At 30.7% G+C, this 16,349-nt stretch overlaps 1 protein-coding gene across 1 annotated transcript; it reads right to left on the minus strand.

Annotated features, from left to right (window-relative positions):
* Positions 1 to 86: 86 nt before the first annotated feature.
* LOC122502947 (putative zinc metalloproteinase YIL108W) lies at positions 87 to 15,249 on the minus strand. Its single transcript, XM_043613306.1, has 5 exons — positions 15,094 to 15,249; positions 3,472 to 3,861; positions 2,777 to 3,211; positions 2,048 to 2,673; positions 87 to 1,947 (listed from the first exon to the last, which is right to left on the minus strand). Exons 1-5 carry the CDS (start codon positions 15,094 to 15,096, stop codon positions 1,734 to 1,736), a joined length of 1,668 nt encoding a protein of 555 aa, XP_043469241.1. The 5' UTR covers positions 15,097 to 15,249; the 3' UTR covers positions 87 to 1,733.
* Positions 15,250 to 16,349: the final 1,100 nt, after the last annotated feature.

The following is a 16,349-nucleotide window of genomic DNA, read 5'->3' on the forward strand; positions in this document are numbered from 1 at the left end:
CTAAAATTTATAAGTCACATACAATATCACCGTGTTTTAACTTATTATAAACTATTGTGAAGAAAATACGTCTATTGAAGATGATCTGGAGGAATGTGAGAAGACGTCTTTTAGAAGTCCTTTTCTGTGTGTTTATGCATATTTTATTTATTTTTGGGATCAGATATTGAATGTCTTAAGAAGCTTCTACAATTGCTGCCAATGTAGATGCAAGTATCAGTGCCAGTGTCAATCCCAGCGCTGCCACCCACATGCATTTGAGGTCTATTGTAAAAACTGCTTAAGACCTTTCTCCAATAGGATCTAAAAGCATATTTCGGAAAAGCGTTTTGTTGATTTTAGCTTATGTTATGTTGCTATAGCAGCAACTTACGTAGTGTGTTTGTGAAATATACTTTTGGGATTCTATTAGAGAAAAGGGTTTAGAGTCGTCTGTTATTTGTCTTTATGATGTCTCGGAGACATTGCCATCAATGTCCGCTGACAAAAAGGGACATCTTCAAGACGTTACATGCCCACTGGAATAATTATATCTATAGTTATAAAGTTATATGCGATTTAGTCTCATGAAGCCTGTTTGATATATATTTGTTTATTTTTAGATTAAGGGAATCGAAGCCTGTTGTTGTACAATGTTTTTAACAGTAAAGATGGATTAGCTTTAGCACTAAATAACAATTAAGTAAACAGATGAGATACTAACATAATGTTTAACAAGTTGATAAATTAGGCATATTCTATTGTTGATATCGATGACTGTTGTCTTTTGAAACATAGTGAATGTTTTTAACGGTGTAATAAAAAATGTAGCTTATTTTTAACAGTTTTTGCTTCATTAACAATATCATTTAAATAGAAATATTTATCATGTTTGGTTTTGTGGAAATCTAGATTTAACAGTGAAACTTTTAAATTTTTAATGTGAGCTGTGAATTTTAGAGTATGTTCAGAATAACTAATAAGTGTAAAACTGGGATCGACTATTACCTTGGATTTATGGTAAAAGTTGATCCTAGTTTGACACTTGGGTAGTGTTACTTGTAAGTTAATGTTCATGTAGCGCGTGGGTCGGAATTCTATTCATGCTCAATACACTATATAAACTTATAACTGATCATTCTGGAAGTATTTCTATAACAGTAAGCAATGTGGGACAAATTTTTATACCATCTCTAATTCTGTATAAAAATAACAAGTTGGCGTACAGAAAAATCGGCGACGGATACTTCAAAATAAAATATTAGTTACAGATATCATTGACTTCAATTTTCTAAATAAATAAAAGTACCTTATAGAATTTATTTGATAAGATTCTTTGGCTTTTTAATAGTAACATGGAATTTTATAAACTTAATATTTGCCTAAAAATGTAAAATAAAATTTTATTTTTGCTGGAGAAAAATCTCTTAAAAAATTTCTTTTTATCAAAGGCTAACAATTTTCACTATAAAAATTAAGCGGAAAGCTTTTAATCTACATTATAATCTTTATAAAAAATAGCTCAAATTAAATAGCATAAATATAATTACACTTTGTTTTAATACTGATAAGAACTAATAATAATATAATTTATTCCGAACTTAGTTATTTTATTAAAACTTATCTTAGCACTAAACAGTTTTGTGAACATTGGTAATGTGAATATTTCATCAGTGAGAAAACTGCTTGAGGTAGTTTTAAAAACTTATTCTTAAGCTTTACGTACTGTAAAAATGTTTTTCTTATAAATAGCTCTAGAAGGCAGTTGGAAGAAAATGTTTAAGAATGTTTCCAGCTGAATCTTCAACAACAAGCATTAAAGCTGCAATCACGTTGTGTGAACAAGGGGGTACCAAAGTTTCCACTGGAGGACGAGGTCCATGAAAATGTCTAGATGATACCACCATTCCGCCAGAATATTCTCGTAGTTCTATTACTCTGATTCCATGATGAGAACGCACTAAGTTTCTAAAACAGTCGTAAACATTTTAAGTATTTTGCATAACCATAATTAAAGTTCAATATAATATTGAATAAGAATAAAATAATATGACAATTTTTAACTGACCTGTTTGCATCATATTTAATGTCATTTTGATCTCGATGGCTAATTTTCTCATTATAATTATTAAACCATCTATGATAGGCCAACAAAGTCGCACAGGAAGTACCCCAAAAAGTTCTGTCAGATTGAGATCCAAGAGGTTCAAAATTAGCATTAAAGACAGTTTTCAAAAATGTTCTCTTTAATTCTGGACTTGCAGGAGCAGATAGTCTTCCTGGAATAGAAGTTGAGAAGTTGTTATCAGAAGATGCTGGGGAAAGATGTCGCGTCGAATTTTCCGAATTTAAACGTCCTCTTTTTGGACTAATAGGAAAGTTAGATTGATCTTGAATTGTCACTGTGACACAAAGTTGCCGACTGAGAGCGACAGTTGTATGCTGAGGATCTCTTCTTACTGAATTACGATTAGTTTCGATTCCTGAAAATCCTACGAAGACCCGATCAATGTGGTCGAAACCTCGGCCCATGATTCCTTCTCGAGTGTGTCCGAGATCGAAAGTATGACCCAATTCGTGAAGAACAGATCCTAAAGTTGTCGCCAGGCATCCTCCATAAGTGCCTCTATAGTTACTGTCATCCATTAGATGTTCGGCATCAATTATCTTAGTATCAAGAAACTTTGGTAGTACCTAAAGTTAAAAAAAAAACTTTGTAGTCAAAAAGATAATAAAAAAAAGTTAGATAAAGTTCACGTCAACCTTGCAGAAGGCACGACGAAAAAAAATTATTTACTTGCGCCATGGAAGTGGGCCACGTATGGAGACAAGCGGAACCAAATAGAGCAAGTCCACCTCCCCCTAGAGCAGCGTGACCTTGGGTTCTAGCAAGCGTATCTTTGTGAGTCCCAGAATTTGAAGATCCTAGATATCGTGTGCACGAGAGAAAGGCTAAATACTTCCGATCTTTCGACGCTAAGGGGCCAGACATTAGTTCTCGTCCGATGACTTCCCATAGCTCTCTCTGAGACATTTGGCGAGCTTGGTCAACGTTTAATGTACTTTGCATTACTAAACATTCCGGTCCATCGAGGTCTCTTTCTAACTGGAAAGTTTTTCTCCCGTAACCAGCTTCATATAATTTTTCAGCTGTTAGGCTTTGAAGAAGACGTGCTCCCAGACCAATTCTTGTTGCTGCACTCTCCGGAGAACGATCTTCTTCCTTAGGTCCCTGAAAGTATAAATAAGATGAAAAACTTACAGACGGGTTACATGGTAATGAACAGCGCACCCTTCAATTAGTCTTTTTGATTAAAATACCAAATCGAGTCAATAAACGTGAAATAAAAAAAACTTGTTCAGTAACTTCATGTTGCTGTGTGGGCAGAAATAATGAGAAACACGAATTTTAATGTTACATAATTCCCTCTACATATAATTCGAAATAGAACTGTCCACATAATGCATAAAGGAAATCTATTAAGAATTTACCTGAAAATATCCATCGTGTCCAGAGCAAATTACATAAACTGGAGTGACTCTTAATCTTGTATCTCTTGGTTCATGAATTAAAGTGAATTTTGTTTTCGCACGTCCAGCTTCCAGTTCTAATTCATTGATTCCTCTTGTTAGTTCTACAAGAATTCGAAATTCTCCATTTATTATTGGCCATTGGGTATTTAGATTTTTACGCCCTCGAATCAAAATACTGGAACAGGAAACTGGCGCAAAACCTCTAAGTAAAGCCAGACTGTAGAAAACAGTTTCACCTTCGATAAAATTTTTTATTAAGATTTCTTGATTGTTATCATTTTTTCTTATGCATCGACCATAATTATTATGATGTCGATGATTGTTCATTGTTGGTGTGTCTGCTAGGACCTGTAATAAGAAATTAAATAATCATTACATTTATAATATTGAATATTACCCAGTATCAATTTCCTGCACAAGATTACGTACAAGATCATGTGTATTCTCATTTACAGTTAATATTAGAACATTGCAAATGTACATGAAATCGTATGGAAGGCATAATTGAAAACTACTGTACATGTTTACGTACATTTGCTTATACCAGTTTTCCTCACCTAAAGGCATAAGCGCAACTGAGTCAAGTATGTAAGTCTGATAGGGATGTATTTTCCAGCATATGATCCCACACAGCACCAAAGATTTCCTGAAACTCGACAGAACTTCGTTCAGCGAGGTTAGAAACATTGAGTGGCGATGTTCGTGGGAGAATGTGTGGATGTCCACATGAAAGGAATTTTATATATCAACCTTAAGCAAAAATTAAACTCCAAATATTGACTTGCGATGTTCAGTCAATATTCAGACAATATTTATATCCACACATTCTCCCATGAACGAGGTCCTGTCGAGTTCCAGGAAATCTTCGGTGCCAGGTGGGATCTTATATGAACAACCCCACACATGAGAACCTTCTTGGGATCCTATAGGAGTTCGAGTTTAATCTATAGACTGACGGAAAACCTAAATAAAGATTCTAAGGAGCACTTAAACCAAATAATATGAAACATGTTACTCGGGATTCTCGGGGTCGTTCGTTATGAATCTAACATCAAAGAACGATGCCGAAAAAGGGTCAAATTCTGCCCAGAAGGGGAAAGTAAAAAAAGAGTATATTTTCTTAATAGCTTTTACCTTGCTGAATCCGAAAATAATCATTAAAAAGTTGCATACCTTGGGGAAAGGGTTGAAAAACTACCCCTAAGTCAGATATGTCATTAATGCCTGATAATTGAAAATTACATATAATTTTTGTAAAAAGCGGACTATCACTCAGCACTTAAATTTCCTTTAAATAATGTCAACAGAAATAATAAAAATAATTGCACTCTATCCAAATAAAAAACTACCACCTCTGAGTCCCCTAAAGTTCGAAAATTACTAAAATAATTTGAAGTATAAGATAATGCTACTTACTTTCAAGTCATCATTTTCATCCAACATATAACAGAGCAACCCTCTTACATGTCAAAAAACCACCCTCGCATCATCCCTTAAAATCCAAAGCACCATAAAAGCCTTAAGTATCAAAAAATAAAATTTATTATTTTCCTGGTTACTTTTTTAATAAAAACAATATTTTTCCAAGTATTATAAAACCTTTAAAAAACTACCCTTCTTTTTATCCCTTATACATAAAAAAAATTTAAAGATCCTAAAATATTTATTGATTATCTACAGTCAACGGTAAAATGATTGGAATATCCAATCAATGAAGATAAGATGTGCTCTGAACAACCAGTTAAGGTAAAATCATCGAAATATTCATTCAGTGAATATATGACAAGGTGCCACCAAACAGTTTAGGTAAGATCATTGGAATATCCAATCAGTGAAGATATGATAAGGTGCCACCAATCAGTTAAGGTAAAATCATCATACCTTAACTGTTTGGTGGCACCTCATCTTATCTGCAGTGATTAGATAGGGGGAAGTCCCCTAGTACCGGACACCTAAGGTTTTCATGAAATAAAATTAAAACTACTTCAAAAAATATGACTTCATTTATGAATTAATTAACTCTACAATATATAACACCAAAATCAATTAACAAAAATAGAATATTTTGATAAACTTTTTTTTTAAGTTCAATTTAGTTTTGGTATCGAAATACTACAATTTTGAAATTGTCCCCTACACGGAAAAAATAATAGCACAAGAGATGCGCCAAACAGTAGGACAAGTCGTGTGCGTTAATTCAGCGCGTCTGGTGTGCCTTTTTGGAACAGCAGACAAACTTTTTCGGTGCAGACGCTGTGCTTATAAAATGTACAAGCTGTAAAGCACAGCGCCTGCGCCAAACTAAGTATGTCTGCTGTTCCAACAAGGCACACCAGACGCGCTGAATTAACGCACACGACTTGTCCTACTGTTTGGCACATCTCTTGTGCTATTCTTTTTTCCGTGTAGTACCGGACAGTCTAAAACTTTTAATTTTACGCGCAAGATATTATTGAGAAATGATTCAGCGATCAAAGACTGTATTCTTGCTGTATAAAATGAAGTGTTATTGCCAAAGATATTGTAAAATAAAATCACTAACTTTAGAAAGAAAATTTTTTCCTTATTTTTATTTTTTATTTAAATTTTACAGTGGATCCTACCAAAAACACATTCACATTAAGTGTGTGATTGGTTCAACGAATATTCCTGTCTAATATATTCAAATAAAACAAAAGTGACTTAACTATTCACTTATTGGCTGAGTTTACCTACAAAAACCAATTTTTTAACTGTCCGGTACTAGGGGACAAGCAATCCTCAAAATTATGTTATTTTATACTAACACCGTTAAGAAATTTAAAAAAACCATCATAACCATACAACTCGATGGTGAGAAAAGACGCGAAAATGAAATGTTTTAAGTGTGGGAAAATCGGACAACGAGCGAGGAACTGCCGAAGTGAAAAAATTTCAGTAAATAAAACCGCGAGTGTAAGTGAAGAAGACATAAGCTTATTCACAAAACACTTTAATCCGACAACGGAAAAGAATATGATAATCACGTTCTAGATCAGATTCTTTTGATAAACGGAATAGTAAGACTTAAATTGTCGCTTCCTACAACCCGGAGCAGACCGGAGTGTCAGAGCGATGGAACAAAACGCTCATGGAAACCGCGAGATGCTTTTTGATAAAGTCCGGTATTTTTTTTAGGTTTTAGGCTGAAGCTGTCAGCATAGCAAACTTTGTGCGAAACAGATCACCATCCAAAAGATTGGAGGGAAAGACACCTTTTGAAATGTGGCACGGGAAGCCTCTAAATGCTTCTGACTTTAAACGCTTCGCATCTCAAGTAAGTCTTTGTGATGAATAGATCACCTAGAATTGGAAAATTAGAGCCGCCTTCCCGCGAAGGTGTGTTTGTCAAGAACACAGAAAAATGGACCAGAGACAATAGTGAAATTTTAAAATTTGGCCTCGGTTTATCAAACGTGTTTGATATGAAAGATCCCCCACAGCACCGAAACTTTCCTAAAAATTTATTAAATATTTACTTGCAATGTTCGGAATATGTAATTGCAATGTTTATTGAAAGTTGTGTAAAGATTAAAATGTCCCGATTAAATAAATGTTTAGCGCGTAACTTTCCTGAACATGTAAATTACATTTTCGCCTAATTACCTACGACTACCCTGCCAAAAATCGCAAGAAGCGTCATTCTTTATCTAAGATTAGAAGCGTAAAGATTGATTGATTTATGACTGTCCCGATATGTGCTTGTAGATTTTCTGAGATCTGAGAAAATTTTGTAATACGACTGCATTCGAATAAGAGTCGATATTCGATCAGGTTTGTGATTAATCCCGTGTAGAAATTGAAAATAGGATTTAGTAAGGCCCTGAATAGACGTCCTTTCGTTTAGTGAGGCGCAAACTAGGAAAATTAGTCAGGACCCGTCTAATTTCGTCACGCTTGAAATATCAGGTGATGATGTGGAAAGATAGAGAGGTTCTAACTAGATTGCCTTGTCACTGCCTGAATAGAAAAGCACAATGTGGGGATTTAACTAGAGGGCCTCTTTAGCGCCTCATTAGTTTTTCTAAATACATAGGCAAAAATTTACGACAGGCGTAATATTGCGCCAGCAATACTAAACAAGTTACTGAACAAACACACATGTAAACAACACTGTTTTGACCAATCAACCTATCACTAACTTAACACTAACATTAACGCATAACTAACACTAACTCGCACGCTATGAATCTACTTTTTCATCGTCCTTATATACTAAACAGAACATTTCTTTAGCGCTTGTGAGAAAAAGTGCAATATTTTGAAATTTAAAAATAGCAAATATTTTTGCTCAAATAGTTTTTATATTTTAAATAGTATTTTAATATGCGTTTAGAACTATTTTTCTGATTAATTTAATTGCTTATTATTTAGAAATTAGGATTTTTCAATTAAATTGAAAATTAATTTAAATACCTAATAGGGGCATAAATAGATACCAGATAGATTTCCCTGTTTAGACAAAAAGAGCATTCTAGTCAGAGCCTGATTGAAAAATTGAATAGGGGCATAAATAGATCTCGTTAGATTTTCCTATTTGGAAAAAGAAGGCATTCTAGTCAGTGCCCTATTATCACCTATCTAGACATTACTAGTGTGGTTGGCCTCACTAAATACTCATCAGTGCCCTCTTTCAAATAAGGTAAAGTCGGGCAATTTTCACACGGGATGTTTATTTTAAATAAATTTTATATTCCTGGAAGTCGATTGATTTTATTTTTGTATTTTCATAATAGGGTTCCCCAACGTTTACCCAAATTTTTGTGTCTTTTTAATTTCATAAAAATTAACTGGCGTCTGAGGATATTTTTATATATTTTCATTTTTCGTCAAATTAGAGCCTCAGCAGCTTTGAATCCGGCCGCGCTGGATCCCAGGTAGAAAAATTTAATGGAAGCCTAGATATATGCTAGCGCCACCACTGGAATTTGCATCCCGTGTAGAAATTGAAAATAGGACTTAGTAAGGCCCTGAATAGACGTCCTTTCGTTTAGTGAGGCGCAAACTAGGAAAATTCGCCAGGACCCGTCTAACTTCGTCAAGCTTGAAATATTAGGTGATGATGTGGAAAGATAGAGAGGTTCTAACTAGATCGCCCTGTCACTGCCTGAATAGAAAAGCAGAATGTAGTGATTCTACTAGAGGGCCTCTTTAGCGCCTCATTAGTTTTTCTAAATACATAAGCAAAAATTTTGGACAGACGTAATATTGCGCCAGTAATACTGAACAAGTCACTGAACAAACACACATGTAAACAACACTATTTCGACCAATCAACTAACTTAACACTAACACTAACGCATACCTAACACTAACTCGCACGCTATGAATCTACTTTCTCATCGTCTTTATATACTAAACAGAACATTTCATTACCGCTTGTGAGAAAAAGTGCAATATTTTGAAATTTAAAAATAGCAAATATTTTTGCTCAAATAGTTTTTATATTTTAAATAGTATTTTAATATGCGTTTAGAACTATTTTTCTGATTAATTTCATTGCTTATTATTTAGAAATTAGGATTTTTCAATGAAATTGAAAATTAATTTAAATACCTAATAGGGGGATAAATAGATACCAGATAGATTTCCCTGTTTAGACAAAAAGGGCATACTAGTCAGAGCCTGATTGAAATATTTAATAGGGGCATAAATAGATCTAGTTAGATTTTCCTATTTGGAAAAAGAAGTCATTCTAGTCAGTGCCCTATTATCACCTATCTAGACATTACTTGTGTGGTTGGCCTCACTAAATCCTCATCATGTGCCCTTTTCAAATAAGGCGAAGTCGGGCAATTTCCACACTGGATGGCAGTTTATTTCGTGATCTCGCCAACGTCTTCTAGCGCCTTACATGGCGCGAGCACTGCTAGAATGCAACATAACCTCAAATTTCTGTTGCATAAAGTGTCAAAGGTGTTTGTTTTTATTTTTAAAGTAAAAGTAAATGTTTGCTTGTAGAATATTGTGGCATTTAAAAACAATAATAGTAAAGGATTCTAAGTATTTATATATTTGTAATTGTATTAAATTTAAATATAAATTAATATTGCATTATAAATTTCTTGTTCATTCGTTAATTTATACACTTATTTATGAAATAATTTTTAGTATATGAATGTCTTATTCAACCTCCAAGAAAATTTTTAAATATATTTTAAGTAATTAATCTAACGATTTATCACCAAAAATAACAATAAATATTTTTTTATGGATCAAATATATTATTAATTTCTCTCCATTCGAATTAGAAAACATAACCTCAAACTGGATTTATTTTTTCTTTATTTTTAATTGACCTGACAGAAAATATTTACTGATTTTAAATAGGAACTTAATTTTTGCAATTATTATTATTATTATAAAAAATTGGTTAATTTCAAAAATTTTAATTTTAATGTTTAACATGTGTAACTATTTTTGACACTGTAACTCTAAAGAAATAAATAATTTTTTATGGAAATTTAATAATAATTTATTCTTAAAATTTCCATATTTAAAAAACAATTTTATACAGCAAATAATGATCAAAATTATTATTAGGCTTGGGATTAAGAAAAGGTTACCATTTTCTGAATTAAAATCTTACCATAACTTTAAACGAAACATGTATTAACTCTTCAAATACGTTAAAACTTCATTGTAGGCAGATAATTAGTAAATGTTTTTTATATGTACACGATTTTTTTAATTATATTCGTCAAAAGAAATGACATAGGAATAATTTTTTAATTCGTGAAATAAAGTATTGGCAGGTGAGGTTATGTTCATTCTAGCACTGCGAGCAGAATGCGAGAAAGGCGCTAGACTACAAAAGTGTTTCAAATGCTCTCAGCGCCACTACAGCGCAATGGAACGCGAGAGTGGCACCATGCTAGCGCCACCAAATTTTTCTACTAGGGATGAGGAAAGTTAAAATAATTAATTTGATATATTTTACTTAAGCATAAAAATAACTATCCGTCTCGTTATCAATTTAAATTAATTTTGCTCCAAATGCACTGTGCGTCTGTGTAATACAAAATTACTAAGAATTCATAAATTGTAGACCGTCAAATTGACTTCTTATTTATTTCTGTATTTTATTTTGACATTTATAAAGAAATAAATACGAGCTTTCTCAGCTCCTGACCAAAGAACGGCTTATTTTATAATTTATTGATAGATATGTACTTTTTTTCTTAAGTGAAAAAAAGTAAACATGTTATGCCAAGTAACTACAAATTTCCTGATTATTTAAATTTTTATTTTTGATAAAATAAGCTCTAGAATAATTCTGCATCTAAAAACAATCGAATTTTATTAATAGGTTGCTTATCGTGAAGTTAATACGTCAATCAGCGTACCTTACACAAACTAGCTCCATTGTATTGTTGACTCAGAATAACTTGACCTACTATAGTACAAAATCGTTTTTTTTGTTGTCATAATATCTTGAATTTAAGAGCTACGTGAGTAAAAAGTTCTGAAACGTGACACCTAAAACTTTAAAATTTTTTATTTTTTCCTAAATGTTAATTTTTCTGTAGCATTTTACATGAAAAATGACTATGTAAAAGGATTTTCGAAAAAAAAAATTCTTGTACATAAAAAATGTTTATTGTTTAATAAAGTGTACCCATGATGATATCAAAGCAAGACACCGAAACGTTGCACATCTAATGAAATAATGTTTCATTAATACTCTTCCGATAATTGTTTAAAAGAATATCAACAAAATTTTAAGGTACTGTTGTTATCAACAATTGAACATTTTTATTACTTTTTTAAAAAAAATTAATTTCAAAAAAACTTGTTAACCGATTTAAATTATTTAACAGAGTAGGTATTATTTTTGTCTTGAATCCAAATTTCAAATAAAAATTATTCTGTTTAAGGATATTGAATTTTAGTAAACCAAAAAATGGTCTATTTATAAAAAGTATGCAAAATACCACTATACCCATGAAATTTTAAGTTGAAAAAATTCTACTTATTCTTACCTTTTGGAATAATATTCCAAAATGGCGGATCCAATATGGTTGATAATTTTTTAAAAACTCCTTGGATTTGGCTAAAACTTTTTACACGGGGTTTTCTCGGGTCGCTGATTATGAATCTCAAGTCAAAAATTCAAAACTGTGGATCTAATATGGCGGACGAGTTTTGAAAAATTCTTTGATATATTGGATTCGACATTTAATTTTGAAATCTGAACTTCAGATTCGTAATCAGCCACTCTCTAAATTTGAATTAGTAAAAATGTTTACTAATTTGAATTAGTGACTGACTTTTTGTTTTTGAATTAGTAAATTTTACTAATAAATAGTTATTTCTACTTATGAAAAGTAAAATTTACCAATTCAAAAGCAAAAAGTCAGTCACTAATTCAAATTAGTAAACATTTTTACTAATTCAAATTTAGAGAGCACCCCAAAAATACATGAGTAACTTGTTTTAGCCGAATCCAATAAGTTTTTAAAAATTGGTCCGCCATATTGGATTCGCCATTTTGAATTCTGAAAATTGGACTACAGATTCGTAATCAGCGACCCCAAAAACCTCCAAGTAACAAAATTCAAGAGATTTTAATGACTTTCAAAAATTTCATACTTTAGGATGAAATTTTGTAAAAAAATTTAGTCTCTATTTTATAGCCGATATTTAGAGATATTTCTCTGCCATTTCATAGTGAAAAAAATTGAAAATGAAAGAAAAATTTGCAAAATCGGAGTTTTCTAAAAATAAATAATATAGGTAAAACTATTTGTTTATAAATTTTTAAGTTTTTTTATTACTTCATTCAATAGAGTGTATATGAAAACATATATCAAAAAATAATAATTGCAAAATTTTTCTACTTGTTGTTTGCCGAGGGGGTATATACTCCCGTATTGGAGTGTACATTCTTCTTGTAATAGTCGTGTAATATCGCGTAATAGGGCGTAATAGTACGTTATGACGTGGGTGTAATACCTAGAAATATCTCTGTATTGCCCTGTAATACTTGGTAATAAGTGTAATTTTAGCGTAATAAGTGTATTGGAGTGTACACGCTTTCAACCAGTAAATACCCCCTCGTTGTGTGCAGTATAATATTATAAAATATCAACTAAATTAATCATATGATTGATTATAAGTATTTTCCAATAGTTACACGGTATAAAGAATAAAGAATAGAATAAATTATAAAATTTTATTCCATTTAATTCTAAAAATTCACATTTTTTCAATCCAAAGTATAAAATAGATAAATTTGTAAATTTTTATTTATTAAAATTCACTTGAGGCAAAATATATGAATGGAAACTTTTTCATTTCATCATTAAATGGTATTTAAAAGAATTTAAAATCTATTCAAGTTTGGGAAAAGAAAATATTCAACGTTATACTTCTTCTAGAAGGCATTCTTTGTGATTAAAAAAATTATAAATGTACTTAAAATAATAATTTAATAAAAAATTACACAGGGACACAAAAAATAAAAAAATTTGTGACCCAGAGGATAGACAATTGAAGCGTTTTGTGCAGAAACAGCATAAGTCCATAATTCGAAATTGTTCAGGAATCAATAAAAACTGTTTTTCTCGTAAATGTTAAGATTTTTTTTAATTCGGCTTTTTGGATTATATTCTACTAACCTATAAGTTAAAAAATCCAATATAATTAATTAATTATCTACTTAACATAAAAAATTAAAAAATTAATTAACATTTGGACTTATGCTGTTTCTGCACAAAATGAAATGAAAAACACAGAAAATTTATTAAATTCAGTGAAATATCACAGTTTTATGAAATATTTAATAACATTTATTTAAAATATTAAATTTGGATAATTTTTAGTAACATTTTATAAATAATAAAATTGTTTTAAGAATAAATTTAGCCAATTTTCAATATTTTCTAATTTTAAAATAATTCAGTCACCACTGTCACTTTTTGCTTCCCATGAGTGTTTTTATTTATAATATAAACTGTTTAATATAAATTATTAAAATACGTCAAGAATATCACAAATAAATATAAAAATTATCATGGACTTGTGCTGTTTCTGCACAAAATGATATTTTAATTATTTTTTTTAAGGGTTTAGAGTTTAGTCACTTATGTAATATTTTACCAGATTAAAAAGCTTCATTTAAAGATAAATTTTCAATAAAAAAGTGATTTTTGAAAAAAATGGACTTATGCGGTTTCTGCACAAAACGCTTCAATTATATTCCTACGTTTTTGGGGTCGCTGATACCGAATATGACCATAACAAATTTTTTAAATGGACTATTTTCCTGCTACTAACTCCTTTACACCCCCAGACGGGAGTGAGGGGGTTGGCATTTCAGTTTTCAAAAAAAGTCGAGTAGGGTGTCTATTTCTATGTTTTTTGGGTCTCTGAAACCGAAAAAGACCACCAAAAACAAGAATTTTTGTACATTGCTTAACAAAAGTTTCTGAAATTAAATTTTATAAATTATGTTTCACTAAAGAGATACAGGTTGCATTTGGAATGGAAAGAAATTAATGTTTTGCCTATTCCGTCCAAATTGAGGGGAATAAAAATTAAAAGATATTTTTCGGGATTAAATAGAAAAAGAATTTTAAATTTTAGAGAATATGAAAATATTTTAATTCTTCTCTATTCTCTCTAAATTTGAATTAGTATTTATTTATTTTTATTTATTTATTTATTCAATTAGTATTTATTAGTATTTACTAATTCAAAAGCAAAAAGTCAGTCACTAATTCAAATTAATGAAAATTTTTTTAATTCAGATTGAGAGAGTTCCATTATTCATGCACTGAAAAAAAATTTATTTGACTCAAGTACCCGATTACTTATCTATTATTAACAAATAAATATTCACTTGAATCAAGTATAATTTTTATTTAAATGAAATTATATTTTTGAAGCAAATACTAATTCGTTGATTCGAAAAAAATTTTTTCATTTAAGTAAATATTTATTAGATAATAGACAATTAATCTAAATTAGGTTATTTGAATCAAATAAATTTTTTCAGTGTGTTACCGGGTAAAGTATTATTCTTCTAAAACACTTTATACTTTGTTAGGAATTTAAGATAATTGGAAAAAATTTTGAAAATCGTGCATTTTATTTTGATAATGTACCTTTTTTGAAAGAAACTTTGTTCACTTCAACTGAAATTTCCTATAATACGAATACATTATTTTAACGAAAAAGATCAATAAATTACTAAAAAACGAATTTTCATTTTATAGCTTATCTAATTGAATAATGAAAAAGAAAAGCAAATATTTATATTTTTCTCAAATAAAGTATATATGTGTGTGTTAGGTTGTAAATTTGTAATTAAAATTATTAGAGTGAAACAAGTGTTATGCTGCTAAACGTGTATAAAATCATTCAAGTAGTAGTAGCACGTCTTGGTGAGACACGACGCCACACTAATGTTCCATTCTCCTGCAGTGGGTACTCGTAAAGTATAGATTCAGAATCCATGTGCAAGCATTGAACTTTTTTTATATTGAAATAGAATAAAATAGGCGTGGAACATGTTTTCTATTTAATAGATGATTGAACAGTAAATTGACGAATGCTTACCATTTTGAATATGACTAAAAGTGTCTTGTGATATTCTTTGTAAGTGGAAAAAGACCGATTTGGTCAGACCAGACGGCTCTGTTCATGCCGAGAGGGAGACTAGCGCTTTTCCACGACCAGGCGAGCCTTGGTACTAGATTGTCTTCAACCTCAGCGGCGCATGCAGTCGCGCACCCGCACCCACTACTACTTAAGAAATCCATCATATGTATATACGCTACTTTACGTCACTTTACGTTATTACAATCAATCTAAGGTGGAATTGACACTCGCTTTCTGTGAACCGGGTGTAGTACAATTAGGAGCAGGGGAAACAATTATTATACTATTTCTCTTATAATTTAACCTTGTTAACGCACTAGTTTTTCAAACTTATTTTCAGAATATAATGTATATAGTAAAATTAATTATTTCTTCAATATTTAAAAGAACATTTTTTTAAAGTTACACCCTTTAAATATTTCTGTTCGAAATTCGTGTATTTCGCTAGAAATATCCATCAAGTTTTGTGTGGCATTTTAAAATCATTCTTTTGAACAAAAATTTGTGCCAATTTTATACAAAAATTGTCAATACAAATTTTTTATTTTATTTTAATTTTCACTTAAATTAATTTTATTGTAATTTAAATTTCTTGTACTCTTTGAAAATAAAATTTTATGATTCTTTTCAAGTTTATTTTATCTGTCCGTATTTACGGGGTATAATAATTTTGAAGAATTTTAAATAATAACGTTTTTTTGAATGCTTATAACTTTTTGAAGAAAGAATCAGTTTGAATTTTTTCTTTTGAAAATTCTGTTTTTCTACAAACTTTTCAAAAAAGAAGTGTCCCTAGGCCTATTTCTTTAAGGGGAGTGACACCCTTCAGGTCTTTTTTGAACCTGTTTTTCATGAATTTTTTTGACACAGAAATAAAGTTTTTCTAAAACTTCAAATTTCAAAACCCTTTAAAATTTGATAATCTATAATACTTATACTATACTGTGTAACCTCTCCAAATTATTTTAAAGATTTCAATTCCTTAATTTTCTATAATTTTTAACCAAAATTCTTCTTTAAAGCAATTATTTTTAATGATTTGAGAAAGTTCTTTAAAAATTCCATTATTGAAAGAAAATAAAGTTCACCCGAGTCAAAATTTATGACCTACTTTAGACCCATTTGATCCTATTTGAGAACCTCATGGAAGCCTCATTGGTTCAGAAGTCTTATTCAAGACCCGTTTTGGTCTATTTTTCTTACAAAGAGCCTTA

The sequence above is a fragment of the Leptopilina heterotoma genome, unplaced genomic scaffold, assembly GCF_015476425.1.
Source record: "Leptopilina heterotoma isolate Lh14 unplaced genomic scaffold, ASM1547642v1 Lhet_24, whole genome shotgun sequence".
Lineage (NCBI taxonomy): Eukaryota > Metazoa > Arthropoda > Insecta > Hymenoptera > Figitidae > Leptopilina > Leptopilina heterotoma.

What these genes read in the sequence shown, in the direction of transcription:
- LOC122502947 (XM_043613306.1), bottom strand. An exon ending in GACACGATGGATATTTTCAG is followed by an intron (nt 3,212 to 3,471) that starts GTAAATTCTTAA and finishes TTATACTTTCAG; the next exon opens with GGACCTAAGGAAGAAGATCG. An exon ending in GGCCCACTTCCATGGCGCAA is followed by an intron (nt 2,674 to 2,776) that starts GTAAATAATTTT and finishes TTTTAACTTTAG; the next exon opens with GTACTACCAAAGTTTCTTGA.